At 45.4% G+C, this 14528-nt stretch overlaps 4 protein-coding genes across 4 annotated transcripts; 2 read left to right on the forward strand and 2 right to left on the reverse strand.

Annotated features, from left to right (window-relative positions):
* Positions 1-1841: 1841 nt before the first annotated feature.
* On the reverse strand, positions 1842-4819 carry N7478_012468 (COPII subunit SEC24; the record flags this gene model as incomplete). Its single annotated transcript, XM_056928682.1, has 5 exons — positions 1842-1853; positions 1934-2503; positions 2583-4229; positions 4291-4720; positions 4782-4819. The coding sequence occupies 5 exons, from the start codon at positions 4817-4819 to the stop codon at positions 1842-1844; spliced, it is 2697 nt and encodes an 898-aa protein (XP_056773240.1).
* A 1226-nt stretch (positions 4820-6045) lies between these two features.
* On the forward strand, positions 6046-8447 carry N7478_012469 (kinesin family protein; the record flags this gene model as incomplete). Its single annotated transcript, XM_056928683.1, has 3 exons — positions 6046-6313; positions 6393-6802; positions 6870-8447. 3 exons carry the CDS (start codon positions 6046-6048, stop codon positions 8445-8447), a joined length of 2256 nt encoding a protein of 751 aa, XP_056773241.1.
* Positions 8448-10491: 2044 nt separating this feature from the next.
* N7478_012470 (uncharacterized protein) lies at positions 10492-10680 on the reverse strand (the record flags this gene model as incomplete). Its single annotated transcript, XM_056928684.1, has 1 exon — positions 10492-10680. The coding sequence occupies one exon, from the start codon at positions 10678-10680 to the stop codon at positions 10492-10494; it is 189 nt and encodes a 62-aa protein (XP_056773242.1).
* Positions 10681-11878: 1198 nt separating this feature from the next.
* Positions 11879-12388, forward strand: N7478_012471 (uncharacterized protein; the record flags this gene model as incomplete). Its single annotated transcript, XM_056928685.1, has 2 exons — positions 11879-12108; positions 12229-12388. The coding sequence occupies 2 exons, from the start codon at positions 11879-11881 to the stop codon at positions 12386-12388; spliced, it is 390 nt and encodes a 129-aa protein (XP_056773243.1).
* Positions 12389-14528: the final 2140 nt, after the last annotated feature.

The raw sequence follows: 14528 nt of genomic DNA on the forward strand, positions 1-14528 counted from the left end.
AGTAGGTGTCAACACAAGTTGCGACACAAAATAGCGGGGGTTTCTGAAGAGAGTTTTGTCCCTCCCATGGCCATTGCCCAACTCAAACGGTGGATAAAGTCATATTCAACAGTGATATGAAAAACAAAGACCAACATACATTTTTCTGAACTGGCAATCGGAATCAGTGAAAAAGAGAAGGTGTGGAAGGTGGGGGAGAAGGAGGAGAAGAGGAACAGGAATCAGCGGGACTCAGCCACGGGTCGGGTTTGGTGGGGCACAAAGCAACGGAGCTTATAGGGAAAAGAGGAAAGAGAGAGAAATGGAAAATGGGCAAATAATAAGAAAGAAAAAGAATATAGGATGGAGATTGGTTTGTGATAGAAATGCATATAGACCTCTGCTGTATTCCGGATGGAGGTAAGGCTTAATATTGTAGCTGCTATACATCACATCTATTCTATACGGGTACATCTGTCTCCATACAAAACTCTACGTGCCGTGATGTACCTGGGACTAGAACCGTTCCGAACCTTGGCTCCTTCCCAAACTCCAAACCTCCAGAGTCGCAGTTTCCCCACTTTGCACTTTCACCACTTTCTTAACTTGTAAACATGATACTAGATTCAGACACAGAGTACCTACTCTATCCATCTATCTTCTTCTTCTTCTTCTTCTACTATAACAATATCCATCTCTTGTACAAACATCTCACTCCTTCCTCCAGGGCTCCTCCCAACTGCATGGTAAGCATCCCAAGGCTGAAGATCTCCCCAACCAACTCCGCCACCAGCGCCAAATCCCCCCTCGTCACTTGCACACGCTACTGTCGGAACCTGATCACAATCACAAAAGTGACTCTCTCCACCCACCTATCCATGCTGATTGGAGCGCTGTGTCCTCGTCGGTTTCACCCCTGTTTCTGGCCCCTCATTGGTCTGTAGATCAGCTCCTGGGCGACTAATTTCAAATTCGAAACTCCTCATCAGTGCGTTAGGAGCCTCTCTACCAGCCGATCGGTGCATAGAGAGGAAGATACTGTAGAAGTATAGATCGTGGATTGCCAATCAACACTGGGTGGTTTCATGCACTTCAAACATTCCGTCATATTCTAGGTTCCAAACAAGCGCTGGGGTGATCGTGATCTTTCTTGTCGTTGCCCAATGCGGGTCCCCTGCCAAGTAATCTGCGTACTACATACATCATGTTTCATAGCTCTAGCCCTGGCCCTGGCTGCCAGGTACAGTACGAAGTACCTACTGTACATGTAGGTGGGATCCAGCGGTCTGGTACACCGGCTTTTGGGAGCTATCCATTCTGGATTTTTGACTAGCCTTTTATGGTGTAAAACGGATAGTTATGGGTTACTACGGAGTGCTCCGGTGGTGGGTGACCCTACACTTAAAATCGGTTGCGCTGCCCGAAAGTAGGTATACTCAGTAGTACAATCATCCTCGCATTGGAATTGGACAAAGTCAAGCAGTGTAAAGCCAGAAGCTGATTTTGCTGGACACAATATTCTTCCTTTCGCTTGTAGATTTCAAACACACAAAGAATGAAAGAAGAAAACAAATCAATGGGCTGTTAAACAACATGTACCCCTTATACCCTCAACTTTCTTCCTCCCAAATGATCTACCGGGATTTCCAAACATGAACAGGCCCGCCGTGAACAGAGAGAGATCCGAGCCCCTACGTATTGGTACAGGCGCGTGAAAGACCGATCATAACAAGTAACGTTAAAAGATAAGTGGAGGAATGGGGGGATTGGATTGGATTGGATGGGATGGAATGGGACGGAGGGGAAGAAAACGTCAACTCGTGAGAAACAAGAGTATGGAAATGAGAAACTAGAGCTTGCGATTACTGCACAACCTAAGAGATTATAGTCATTTAGTAAAGATTCAGCATCGAGGAAGTTATCCAAGCCAATGAAATCCTTGGGATTTTCATACCTTCTCTCGAAGTGTAGTCATCCATTGATCCAGGCTCATACTCTGGTCGGCCCGATCCTCCACCAACATCGTCTGGGCCCAAAGACGGAGACCAGGTTCCCCATCCTCGCGAACCACGTATAAGTGGGGTACGATCATACTGCCCACTCCCTTGGATTTATGGTCCCGGCTCTTCTCCACTACAGCACGCACGCGCTGGTTAAATTCGTTGTCGAGCTCGGGCAGAGATGACTTGCCCACGATCAACTGGTTGCGGTCGGGTGCACCGAACACGTCTTCAATGAGCTGTGGTACCGCGTCACGACCAACCCAGAGGAACTGTGCCTGACCATCATCAATCAGGTACAAGCCGTATGAGGCAAGACGCTGAGAGGACAAGTTGACCGTTGGGGGAAGAATGGTCTCCCCAGTCTGGGGATCAGGAATACCTGCGGAGTCGGGCATGTCATGGAGCGAGTACATCTTGGGGTAGATGTACTGGATGAGAAGGGGCAAGGGCAAAGTCGACAACAGACACAAGGCGGCGGATCGCATATCCGTCGGAATCTGGGCAGATTTGCGAAGACCAAGCTAGAAATAATTCAATAAGTACCAAAGTTATAAAAACAGGTTGACGAAAAAGCAAGGAGAAGGATGTATCACAACTTACATTCTTAATCATGGAAAGGAACAACACAGGCAGACCACGCAAGTTAGCTGGGAATTGGAGACCACCACCGCTCACGCTACCACCAGCCAGTTCTTTGCGGTAGGTAGTCAAAAGCTCGATAATCTTGGCCTGGAGAGCCTCACGAGCTGGCTCAAGACCACTGCTCAGAGTACGCTCAACCGCTTTGTGGCTGAAGAAGGTTGCCACGGCCTGCTGATCGGCTGAAGCATAGATGTCTGCGAGGTTCTGTGTGGTTGGCAGCGCCAAGGTAAGGACACGAATGCGACGCTCGCCATTGCAGGTAGTGTGCAGCACCGCGGCCTGCATACAGACAACGGGTTTTGTGACAGTCTCATCGATGGCCACCTCAACAACGTACGCCTGATCACGAGGAAAGGCGGGGAATGCGCAGAGGTCAGAGCTGCGGTTGAAGAAGTTTCCGTAGAATGTGCTCATGCGGAGACCAGTAGTAGCACGCACACGGAGAACGGCTTCTAAACCAATCTCGGAGGACAAGAATGAAGAGAATTCCTGAGCAAACTTCATGGCATCCTCTTTGCGGTTGGCGTTCCAACCGGGATAGAAGTAGGTCTGACCACCAGTGTAGCGAGGCAGGTTACTCAATGATGCCACGTCCTGGTACTGGGCGGAGAAGAGGAACATATCCACAGACACTTGAGCTTTTGAGCATTCAACGGCGAAGCTCTTGTAGAAAGAGTTACCGGTCTGGAGAAGACTGGACTCCTTACTTGTGCCCAGCACCTTCTTATCCTCACGCATAGTAAGTGCGCCATGGCCAATGTTTGGCAGAGAGGCACTCAAAACAGTCATTTTACCACCGACAGGGGAGATCAGCTGGTAGCCAGCTCTGAGAGCGGAGCCCATGGCGCAGCTGTTGTTCTGGGTGTTCTGGAACATTTCCTGTAACTTGTCGAGGAAGGAATCCACATTCTCTCGGCATTCACTCAGCGTGACCAAGAGGTCAGTGGGGATGGGCAGGAAGGGCTCATCAAGGTCGCTGACCACCAACATACGGGCATCCGAGCTCTCAGAGCCATCGCGGGGGATACTGAAGTAATGCAAGCTCGAATCCACTGCAATGAAGCCGAGGCGTGTTCGGCGGTCGGCATTAGGAATTCGATCGAGACTCTCCTTGATGCAGCGTGCGCTTGTAGCCAAGAGACCGCTTGCTACGGAAGAGTAGCTAACATCGATCAAGAACAGATACACGAGCGGCTGAGGAGGGCGAACCATGTATTCTTGAGGCGCAACAAACTCGACCATGCTGTGGTTCAGATCATCGCGCAGAGCACGGTCTGCTGGTTTCTGCAAGGTCGAATCCCAATCGAACGCCTGAGGAACATCATTGGTAAGGTTACACATGTTACAGCGCCAGCGGTGGCCATGGTCAAGGAAGGTGACGAAGGGATTGATGTATGATCGGCAGCGTCTGCATCGTGAGATGACCTGGTCTGGAATCACAGGAATGGGGTCCTCTGAATCGTGAAGAGCGCCGTATGGCTGAATAACAAGAGCGAATGGAAGCTTGGACTTCTTGAGGAGGGAGTTATTTGTCGGGACAGCATTCAGGGTCGAGCGCATATACTTTGTGGGGACATTGGCTGTGGGGGACGGGTAAACACTGGACTGTGGATTGTCAGTAGGAGTCACCAATTGAAGATCAGACCATAACAATGCTAAGACGTACTCCGGGAGGCAGAATAATGGGAGGAGGAGGATAGTCCAATTCTGCGACGTTGAAAGGTTGGGAGATAAGGTCCGTAGGGTAGAGCTGATTGAGCTGAACATTACGCTGAGGCTGGACCGCTGGCTGTTGAGGCGGGGGCATGTGGTGTGGCTCGGCCATTCCCATGCCACCGAATTGCTGTGTCATTTGCGAAACACCGGCGTCTGGTGCTCCATAGCCTGCAGCTGGTTGTTGCAGCTGGCTGGGGTCAGCACCGTATGTGGGTTGTTGGTATCCCACGGGCTGCTGAGCTTGCTGGGGGTAGGCATCGTAGGCACCTCCTGCGACAGGCTGTCCTCCAAGAGCAGCATTGGCACCGGCGCCAAACTCAAAAGCTTGACCAGCATATGTTCTCTTCTTTTTTCCGCCCGCAGCTGGTGCTGGCCCCCCCCTGTGGGGGAACTGGTGACTGCTCTGTAGGATCCGGGGATCCATAGCCCGGCTGAGCATACCCTTCCTGGGGAGGGTAACCCCCTTGTGGAGCTGCCATAGAGTTGTGCGAGGTTCGGTCTAGTCGGAACTATCTCGAGGGGGTAGGTGAGAGATGCGAGACAGAAGTTGTGAGGTCGGGAGGAATGGGTTGGTTGATATGGAGGGAGAGGGGCGCGGGTGACGGACTTCGCTGGAACCCCACAATCAAGATGTCAGCATAAATCAATAGAAAGTAATAAATTCGGACAGATGAGGAACAATTAATTGATATGGGCTCAAGACATACCAAGACGAAGACACAGTGGATCGAACACACAGAGAAGCGGTGATGGAGTGATGGTGTACGGTGGCCTTTAGGTTGCGGCAGTCCAGCCAATCACGAGACAGCGGAGCTTAAGGTGTTGCTGGAGGGTTTTGACTGTTATACGTGCAATGCATGGAAAATGTGCTAGACGGAGTTATGTATTTCTATTAGGTTAGTATATGAATGATAGAGCTATGAATTATACAATATATCTACTTATTCAAGAAGAATGGTGACATATAAAGTGCCAGGGGGAAGAAGTCTGGTGGTACTACTAGTACTCAATACATAACTAGTATATATGTGCGGCAAAACTAGTGTACCTAATGCATACAACTTTGAACATGTCCAGTCTTTCTACATGATAGTCGCCTTTCCGCTATTCGTAGTAGTTTTTCTGTCTATGTAGAGCCTACAGTACAGGCAGTGGTATACTAGGTAGACGGTCAAAGTTATCTATGGCCAAGGGGGTTATTCCCGGTTATTCGCTACATACTATGTATGGGCTCTCGTAAACACTGGCAGCTAAGTTCAAGTTGATGCATCATATTCTCGATTTCAAAATAGGTAAATTTTGTAACTATAATTAATACAGTACTCATCGATTAATTCAAACTCTCCAAAACGACCCTATGGTTCAAATGTTCATGTTCAAGAATGTGTGCGGTCGAATAACGGTATCGCAGTGTTGTTGCCCTGCCAACCCTCAACGACGCGAGTGTCTTTTCACTAAGGAACTCGTCCACCATCATGATCTTCCATCCTCTGAATCTTTTGTCACCAACGGTAGGTACTTAGTTAGTTTTTTTGCGTTTTTTTTTGTTGGTTCTTTTCAGTTTCTGTGGAGGATAGCATTTATATTATCTTTCTATTTCTCTTGTCTTCTATTCGGTCCTTTCCGCAATTCTGAAGTCGACCTGCGTCAACGCATCCCACCAATCGAACCCTCGAACCGAACGTGCATGCGTTGATCCACCACAATGAGCGTTCGAGTTGTCGCCCGCGTTCGACCGCTCCTCAAGGCTGAACGAGACCTCGATGTCATTCTTCGCACCGGAGCATCAGCTGCTCCAGCTGCAGCTGACGCCAAATCGCAAGAGTCTGGAGATAGAAAATTGGCGGCTTTGAGAGACAGGGATAATGTAGTTCGGATTCCAAACCCGAAGAACGAGGGCGAGGAATACTCCTTCCAGTTCAATGCTGTGTATGACGCCGAGGTGGCTCAGCAGGAACTGTTCGATGCCGAGGGTAGGTGCTTTTCCCAGGGGAAGGAGTGTCGAGAAAGTCATTCAACGCGATATACGATATTGATCGAGCGATATATTAGTTGCACCAACCATCAAACACCTCTTCGACGGATTCGATGTCACACTTTTCGCGTATGGTGTTACTGGGACTGGAAAAACACATACGATGCGCGGTGGTAAAAGCCTCGCGGACAGAGGTGTCATCCCTCGATTACTAAGTGGAATCTACCGCCGGAGTCGAAAAATGGAGAAGGACAGCAATGGGGAGACAACCGTTCAAGTAGCGCTCAGCTATTATGAAATCTACAACGACAAGGTTCATGACCTCTTCGAACCACCCGAGAAACGGACCCTAGCTGGACTTCCTCTTCGCGATAACGGGGGCAAAACTGTGGTTGTCGGACTCACCGAGAAAGCATGCACTAGTTTGAAGGAATTTGAAGGGCTTTATGACCAGGCAAACAACAACCGCTCAACTTCAGCAACCAAGGTACGTCTAGCAAACCTTGAAAAAGGAAATCCGCGTCATTGTCTCGGCACTGACAATATGAATGAAGTTAAACGCGCATTCATCTCGCTCCCACGCAGTCCTCGGAGTGAAGATCACCATTCGCTCGCCCGATCAGACTCGAGTCAGCACCGCCTCTGCGATCGATCTTGCTGGCTCGGAGGACAACCGCCGAACAGAGAATGATAAAGAGCGCATGGTAGAGTCGGCCAGTATCAACAAGAGCCTCTTCGTGCTCGCTCAATGTGTGGAAGCAATTACCAAGAAGCAGCACCGCATTCCGTACCGCGAGTCTAAAATGACGCGAATCCTGTCCTTGGGCCAAAACAACGGACTAACAGTGATGATTCTCAACGTTGCACCTGTTCGATCATATCACTTGGATACACTAAGCTCATTGAATGTAGCCAATCGTACGAGAAAGATTGAAGTGCGAGAGATTGAGAATGATCCAATTTTCAAGGGCCCTGCCAGACCTGCCCCACGTCCCTCAATGGCCGCTTCTCGACAACCCTTGCGGCCCCTTACTGCTTCTGTCAACGTAAATATGCCTGCGGCTACACCCAAGGACTCGGAAAACAAGGATGATGCCAAGCCAATGAAGGCTTTCAGCGTCTTTTCTGACCGGCCACAAGCTAAGCCTGTGACCCAGATCCGCAAACCTGACGCTCTCAAAAGGCCTTCCCTTGCCTCCGAGGCGCCCAGCACACGTTCTTTGAAACCCCGCCAAACACTTGGCCCAAGCAATATCCCATCAAGTCATGCAGATATCTCTGCTGCTAGGATCGAAGCCATGGTTGAGAAGAAAGTGGAAGAGATACTGGCCGTCCGGGCTGTAAGCGAACAGTCAAGAAATACTCAAGTTCGCGAACTAAATGACCAGCTTCAACGTCGTCTCGAGCTCCTTGAGCAACGCATCGAAGGATCCGAAGATGCTCGAGCAGAAGGCCTTTCGTATCTCCTTATGGCCAAGCAACACCAAGCTCGGGGTGAGAATAGCTCCGCGTTGCGAATGTATCAGCTTGCACTTCCTCATTTCCCTAACAATGAAAAACTTGCGAGAAAGATTTCCATTTTGAAAGAGCGTCTCCAAGAGAAGTCTTCTTACCCTCGGCAATCACTTGCAACTGCCTCTCCTAACAAGGGAAAGTTTGGAAGCATGCTGTCTCTCAAGAAAGAGCCAACACTCACTCTTCTTGGAAAGCGTCAAGCCGATGAAGTTAATGATTATCACATGAATAATGCTGGCGATGATGGATTCTCAAGTGACGATGATATCCTGCCTCGACAGAACAAAAAGCGTGCCACATCTAAGAGCCTTCATCAAAGCGCCGAAAATGTGGATTACCTAGACGAATATGAGAATGGTTCACTTTCTCCTCGATCCATCCATCTCTTGTCTATTGTCAACTCAAGGGATGTTAGCCAGATCAAACTGTTGAAGGGCGTTGGAGCCAAGAAAGCCGAAGCGATTGTCGACTGTCTCTGTGAGATGGACCAGACATCAAGCGAGGATGTTGTTTCGGATCAGCCTTTGTTTCAGGTGGGTAGTTTGGCCCAGCTGAGTACTCTGAAGGGCGTGGGCGTGCGGACTGTTGAAAACATGCGAAACGGAGTATTGGTCTAAATGTGCATTTTGAGGCATTGGGCATTATTTTTGGGGCATTTGTGAGTTTTTTCTTTTATATATGCATCTTCCTTTAGCGACGGTGCTGGGGCGTTATGATCGCTAGGTTCAATGCGGGTTTGGCATTGCGTCGATTTATCAGACAACTGCGTCTATTTACTTTTACAGTAGTATTCGAAATCAGATTTACCTCCACACTCTTCGACTTTAATTCCCGAACCCTAATTTGAGATACGCTAGCCCAGATATGGTATAAACGTCGATCCCCTTGTTCCTTGAATAGAAACTGTATCTTACATGACGCAGGTGGAACCTTGTCTTTTATAAATTACAGGAGACTGCTATACTACTCCACCCCTTTTCTCTTCCTGAGTAATAGGCTTCTCCTGTAAATAACTCTTGACCGATACCTTACACTAGGCTTGCAATATGGCCCTAAGACTTATCCCCTTAAAGCTGTATCTTATCCGTGATATGATAGAGAGTTAGTCACTAACCATAGCTTAAATAGTTAGCTGAAGAGGCCGAATGCAGTAAGGTTATGATTATAAATATCCGCAGAAATTTACAGTAGTTTAGTAGTATCTATATACCCCTAACTTACATAGGTTAGAAACTAACTGTGATACCTCTAATAATCGACGTGCTCTACAACTACTTGTCGGAATTGCTGGGCCTATATCTTAATAAGATAGCTATCTTTTTCTAGGATAAGTTTCGTATAATAATTATAACCTGTAGTATTAGAAGAGTCCTTATCGCTAAAGGATGGTCCAAAAAGATAGCCCGATAGTATATAAAGAAGTATAATACTAATTTATAAGAACTTTATCTTTATAATTTGTCGGATTTTTAGTCGTATTATTTAGTTTGTATAGATTAATTAGGATATAATAAGCGGGTCAGGTTTAGGTATATAGGCTGGTTACTGTTTAGCATAGTCCCTTTACAGGTATCGCAGTTCTATCGCAACTAACGATATTAGATACTACCTATGTACGCCTAGAATAGGATTTTCTCTTATATGTATTCCGCGATGTAACCAATAGCTCTGTATTCAAAGATTTTTTATCTCAGCTTCTTTAGTACTATGGACGATAACCGGAACCTAAATCTGTTATAGTCATGGATAATACGTCATTCCATTATTCAGAACGGATTTTGTAGATATGTGCGGCCGCGGGGTTGAAATTAGTATATCTGCCTCCTTACTCACCGGACCTGAATCCGATCAAGAAGTTTTTTGTAGAGCTGAAAAGCTTTATTAAACGAAACTAGTGTTACTATGAAGTGGATCCAGGTCAGGGATTTAATATATTCCTCGCATGGTGTATTAACAAGGTTGGTGTAAAGATAGAGAGTGCTATAAGTCATTTTCGGCACTCCGGCTTAAAGATAGAAGTTTGCGAAACTTGAACGCAATTTGTGGTGGTCACAGGAGAAACTGTTTATCCTCCACCACCGCCACAGCTACCACCATTGCCCCCACTGCTTCCTCCACTCGGCGCGGTACGAACGTTCAGGATAACAATCAAAAACCGTTTAGATTAGCTTAGCTTCATCTACGTAATTCTCGCGACTCACAATCTCAGTATCGCAGTAAAGGGTTTGACAGCTACAGGTGCGCTCGAAATCAGCTTCACCTTATACACGTAGATTCTTTTCTTATCTTGAAACACGATAGTCTATCTTTGGTTTAGCCCACCATAAGATCTCGATTCGTTGTAAGCAAAAGTCACATAATTGGTGGCTGGGTACTTTACTAGAAACACTAATATGGTTCAAATCGAGCCCTCCATGCGACCATAAGGCCACACATATAACAAGGGCTGGATTTGCGCATTCATCGCTATGCCAAGCAATTAGAAGTTTCTACTCTAGTTCAGGTTGATAGGGGTTAAAATGGTAACCTGTTCGAGTTGTGGAGGCCAGATATAAAGGTTCAGGTGGTACATTCGAACGCAACATTCATTCAAGGAATTCATTTTTTTTTTGCTTGATGTCTTGCAGCGAAAGCTGCTTTTCTATCTTCTTCACGATGTCGTCAATCTCGGTGGATCTGATACATAGGCTTGTATAAGAACTTTTCAATGATCAACCCCATCTCGCGAGATCTGAAAGCTCCAATATCGCGAGGTCTGAAGCCTCGATCCAATGCGTCCTTTATCGATTCGTACCAAATTTCAGCATAGGATGCTTTCCAATCTTCAATGAAAGCTTCGGCTTGAGCCATCGTCTTAAATTGTTTATGACATGAGCCCCCCTTCTCGGTGACTTCCCTCTCAGCACCTTTTTTGCCACTAAACCTTGTAAGCTTTCAGGAACGTCTCGATAGTGGGCACTTCGGCAAGACCTACTGGTAAAATGGATAAGTACCAGGATTTGCCCCATTCGCAACCGCATAGAATCCATTTCCATCTAAAGGAGTTGTTTCTTCAGCTTCGCTCTTTATGATCTCCTTGGGCTTGGCCGCCCCCATGATTTCCATGTAGTCGCGTGCTTCTTGAAGGGTGGGGTAGCTTTCTTTTAATGATGAACACCCTGTCATGCGAGGATGCGCATGTCCCCTACCATTTCGGTCAGGTCAAGCTCAAATCTGTTATCTAGAAGAGAAAACATACTACGATGAAAATATGGTGGGCTCCTTGATGCGCCCTGTAAAGAGCGCGTAGTATTTGTTGTTCTTTTGTTGCTGCAGCATGGCCTAGGCTAATTAGCATGAGGCACGTTTGCAAGATTGCTTAGATAGCGGTAGTGCTTTGAGCAGGAGAACAGGATATTGGTGGTAATATTTCATGACAGTCATGTCACATGAGTCTAACCCGATTCAAATCAGATGAATCATTAGGTTAGCCGATTCTGTGATGCGGTCGATTCTATCTAAACTAATACACAGGGTCTCTCACAGTGCCTTGAACTTAGTGCCACTAGAGATGAGAAACCTCTAAGGTAAACCCCATACTAAACCCCATACAGTCATTCTTGAAATCGGCTTAACCGATACACATATGATATTTATTTTCTGGATCCACTGCCAAGGCGTTAGTGTGGATGGATCATTGCGGGCCGCGTGAGATTGAGGGGCTGGGTAAAATGCGCTTTACATATTACAGTACCTAACTACGTAGAATTACACATTGCATACGAAAGGTCCGTGGAAGTCCATAGAAACCTATAGTGGATCTCTACAAATCATGCGGACAGGGCCCCCTGGCGATTACTTCCTAGACGATCTACTAGGCGGCTTCAACTTACTTCAACCTGTACGCCAGATATCCCTGTGCCGGTCATCACTCCTGATCGATGTTTCTTTGCATCATAACGAATGATACCACAGGAAAACTACTTGACTTAGCTGGTGTCTTGGCAGTGGGGCTTCAAAAAATGTATTTCTTAATGACACTAGTTTTACTTGTGTCTGTATTTACTCCATGACATGGCTTTTCTTTGTGTTCTCTAGTGGTGGCAGCCACTCTTTCCGCCTTTTACAGAAGAACTCCCTCTGCGGTGCCCACCCCTCCGCACTGGGGCCTAAATCCATCGTCCCCATAGGGATGATGACGGCGTCCTCGAACATAGGGTTAGTGACGAACATAGACGAGCCGCAATTCGAACAGAACGAGCGTGCGAGCGTGTTCCCCGTGTCTGTTGCGCTGTCCTCGTATATTTTTAGGAATTCCTGTCCCGCAAGAACCCGTAATTGCTATAAAACAAGGAATCAGCTTGAGTTTGAAGATCAAAAGTAATAATAACCCTCTTCGAAGTGTAGTGATCTATACAGGTTTGTGGTAGAAGCTATTCGCCATAAAGCTAGCTCCCGTCGATTTGCGACAGTTATTGCAGTGGCAGAGGACGGTAGTTTTAGGGACTCCGGTGACTTCGTAGCGGATCTTTTGACAAAGACAGCTGCCAGTGATGGTGACGGAGGACATGTTGTTTAGGAAGATAAAGGAGATAGTATTCTGCTATGTTTCAAAGATCCATAGATAGGAGAAATTTGAATGAAGAAATGTGGTGTCCTCTTGAAAAATCAAGGATGCCTCTTTAGATTTATGGCTGGAAGGCCCTCACTTTATCTGATTAGCAGAGATCCACCATATGTTTCTATGGTATTCCAGAGAATTCCGTACGCATTCTGTAATATTATGTAAGTGGGTATTTCGTACAAGATGTATTTCCCATATCCCTCAACTTCAAGCGCCCGCTCAATGATTTATCTGCGCTAAGGCCTTGGAGGTAGGGCCAGAAAAGAGTTACTCAGTGTGCATTGGTCAAGCCGATTTCGAGAATCACTGTACTAGGAAGTCTACCGTACAATCTTAACCGGATAAGCAGAATAGCACCACACTGCCCGGAGCAGGAGTGGGAGCTATGGCTTAGGCAATTTACAGCACTGGGATATAAGCAAAAAAACATGTAATGTTCAGACTAGCTAGATACATACAGCATAGCGTCATGCAAGATAAAGTTCAAGAAAGGACCGGAGAGAATTAAGTGGTGAAACTGATTTCGAGCGTGTCTGTAATGTGAACAGCTTTTGATTGTTACTCTGAACGTTTGCGCTGAGCCGAGTGGAGGCAGTGGCGATGGGGATCGGGGCGAAGTGGGTAGTTGATTGTTGACCTTGTACCCGCTTTTCGCCCAGACACATAAAGATGCTGGCTATATAATTTTGTTAAAATTTGCTGGGGTTGCTTGATTTGCGCAAGAGCTCTCAAAAATGAAATGGGCAGAATCGCAGAACTCAAAAAATCCTTTTTAGAAAAAACAAGAGATATAATGATATAAATTCAATATAAGCAGCTGAGAGCCGTATGTTCTAATATTATCAACCAAATACAAAAAGTAGTTATACCCCCCAAATGCCTACCTTGGTTATACTAAATGGTTTTATAAATAGGGGTTGCTTTCTTTATGCTCTCGACCTAGCGCTGAATGTCTTATACGAATCGTCGAGTAATACCTATTTTTATGTCCTTGCTAATGAAGAACTCCGGGTCTTGATCCTGATAGATCTGCTTAAGGTTAAGGCTATTCTTGAGTATTATATCATAGACTTATTGAAATGTAGTCTTAAGTAAATTATTAGTAATATTAGATACCTGCTACTTACTGTATTTCTTAATAGCTTTATTCCTAGGCTTAGGAATCTTAAGTGAGCTTAGATCTTTCGGGTTAGTGTCTGGTTGGGTAATAGAAATGTCTAATCTAGTGGCGGTAGATTGTGAGGGATGAATATTGATATTAATAGGAGGATATACTATCTTGTTTCCTATAATATATTCCCCCTTATAACTTTTCTTCTCTAGTCTTTATTGTTCTTCTATATATAATTCTTTATATACTATTTATAGTATATCTTTGTAGTTGTTTAATATCTTATCTTCTTTGATATAGATAATGAGGTGTTTTAAATGGTGGGTTTTTAGTTAGTAGTGCTTTTTCTTTGTTGGATCTATCTAGTAGTAGGGATTAGAGGAGTAAGCTATAGAGTTATATTGTATTAGATTATAGATATTATACTAGGTAGGTTTTTATCTAGAAGTATCCTACTCTATATTGAGTTATGTATCTCTCTTTTTAAGTATTCTTTTGTGAAAGAGGATTTCTCTCTTTTCTTTCTTTTCTGATTAGTAGTAGGGGGAGAGTAATATTTGTCTATATAGTTAAAACAAATCTTTAATATAAGTTCTTTGTCTTAAGAAAATAGCCCTAGCTATATTAGAAGCTGCTTCTTGATAGTGGTCTAAATAATATTGGTATTATTAAATTATTTAGTTAGATTATGCTAGGTACAATTATTGATTAAAATGGTAATAGTAGTGTTATTAGTTATAACTTAATAGTTGTACCTAATCTTTTTTTGTTCTTTTTTAACAATGTCTTTTCCCCAGACTTGAATTTGAAACTTTCCAATGTCTGGAATCTTTGATGTGTGTTTACATAGTTCATTATGAAACACTATCAAAGCCTGGGTACTGGATCATTTGACGCTGTCATGTCTATAATGCTGTATAATTAATATTATAGGGGGATTGCTGGTATCATGACCTTGGAACTCTGAACAAAATGGTATCACAC

The sequence above is a fragment of the Penicillium angulare genome, assembly GCF_028827245.1.
Source record: "Penicillium angulare strain IBT 27051 chromosome Unknown utg000011l_segment0_segment0, whole genome shotgun sequence".
Classification (NCBI taxonomy): Eukaryota; Fungi; Ascomycota; class Eurotiomycetes; order Eurotiales; family Aspergillaceae; genus Penicillium; species Penicillium angulare.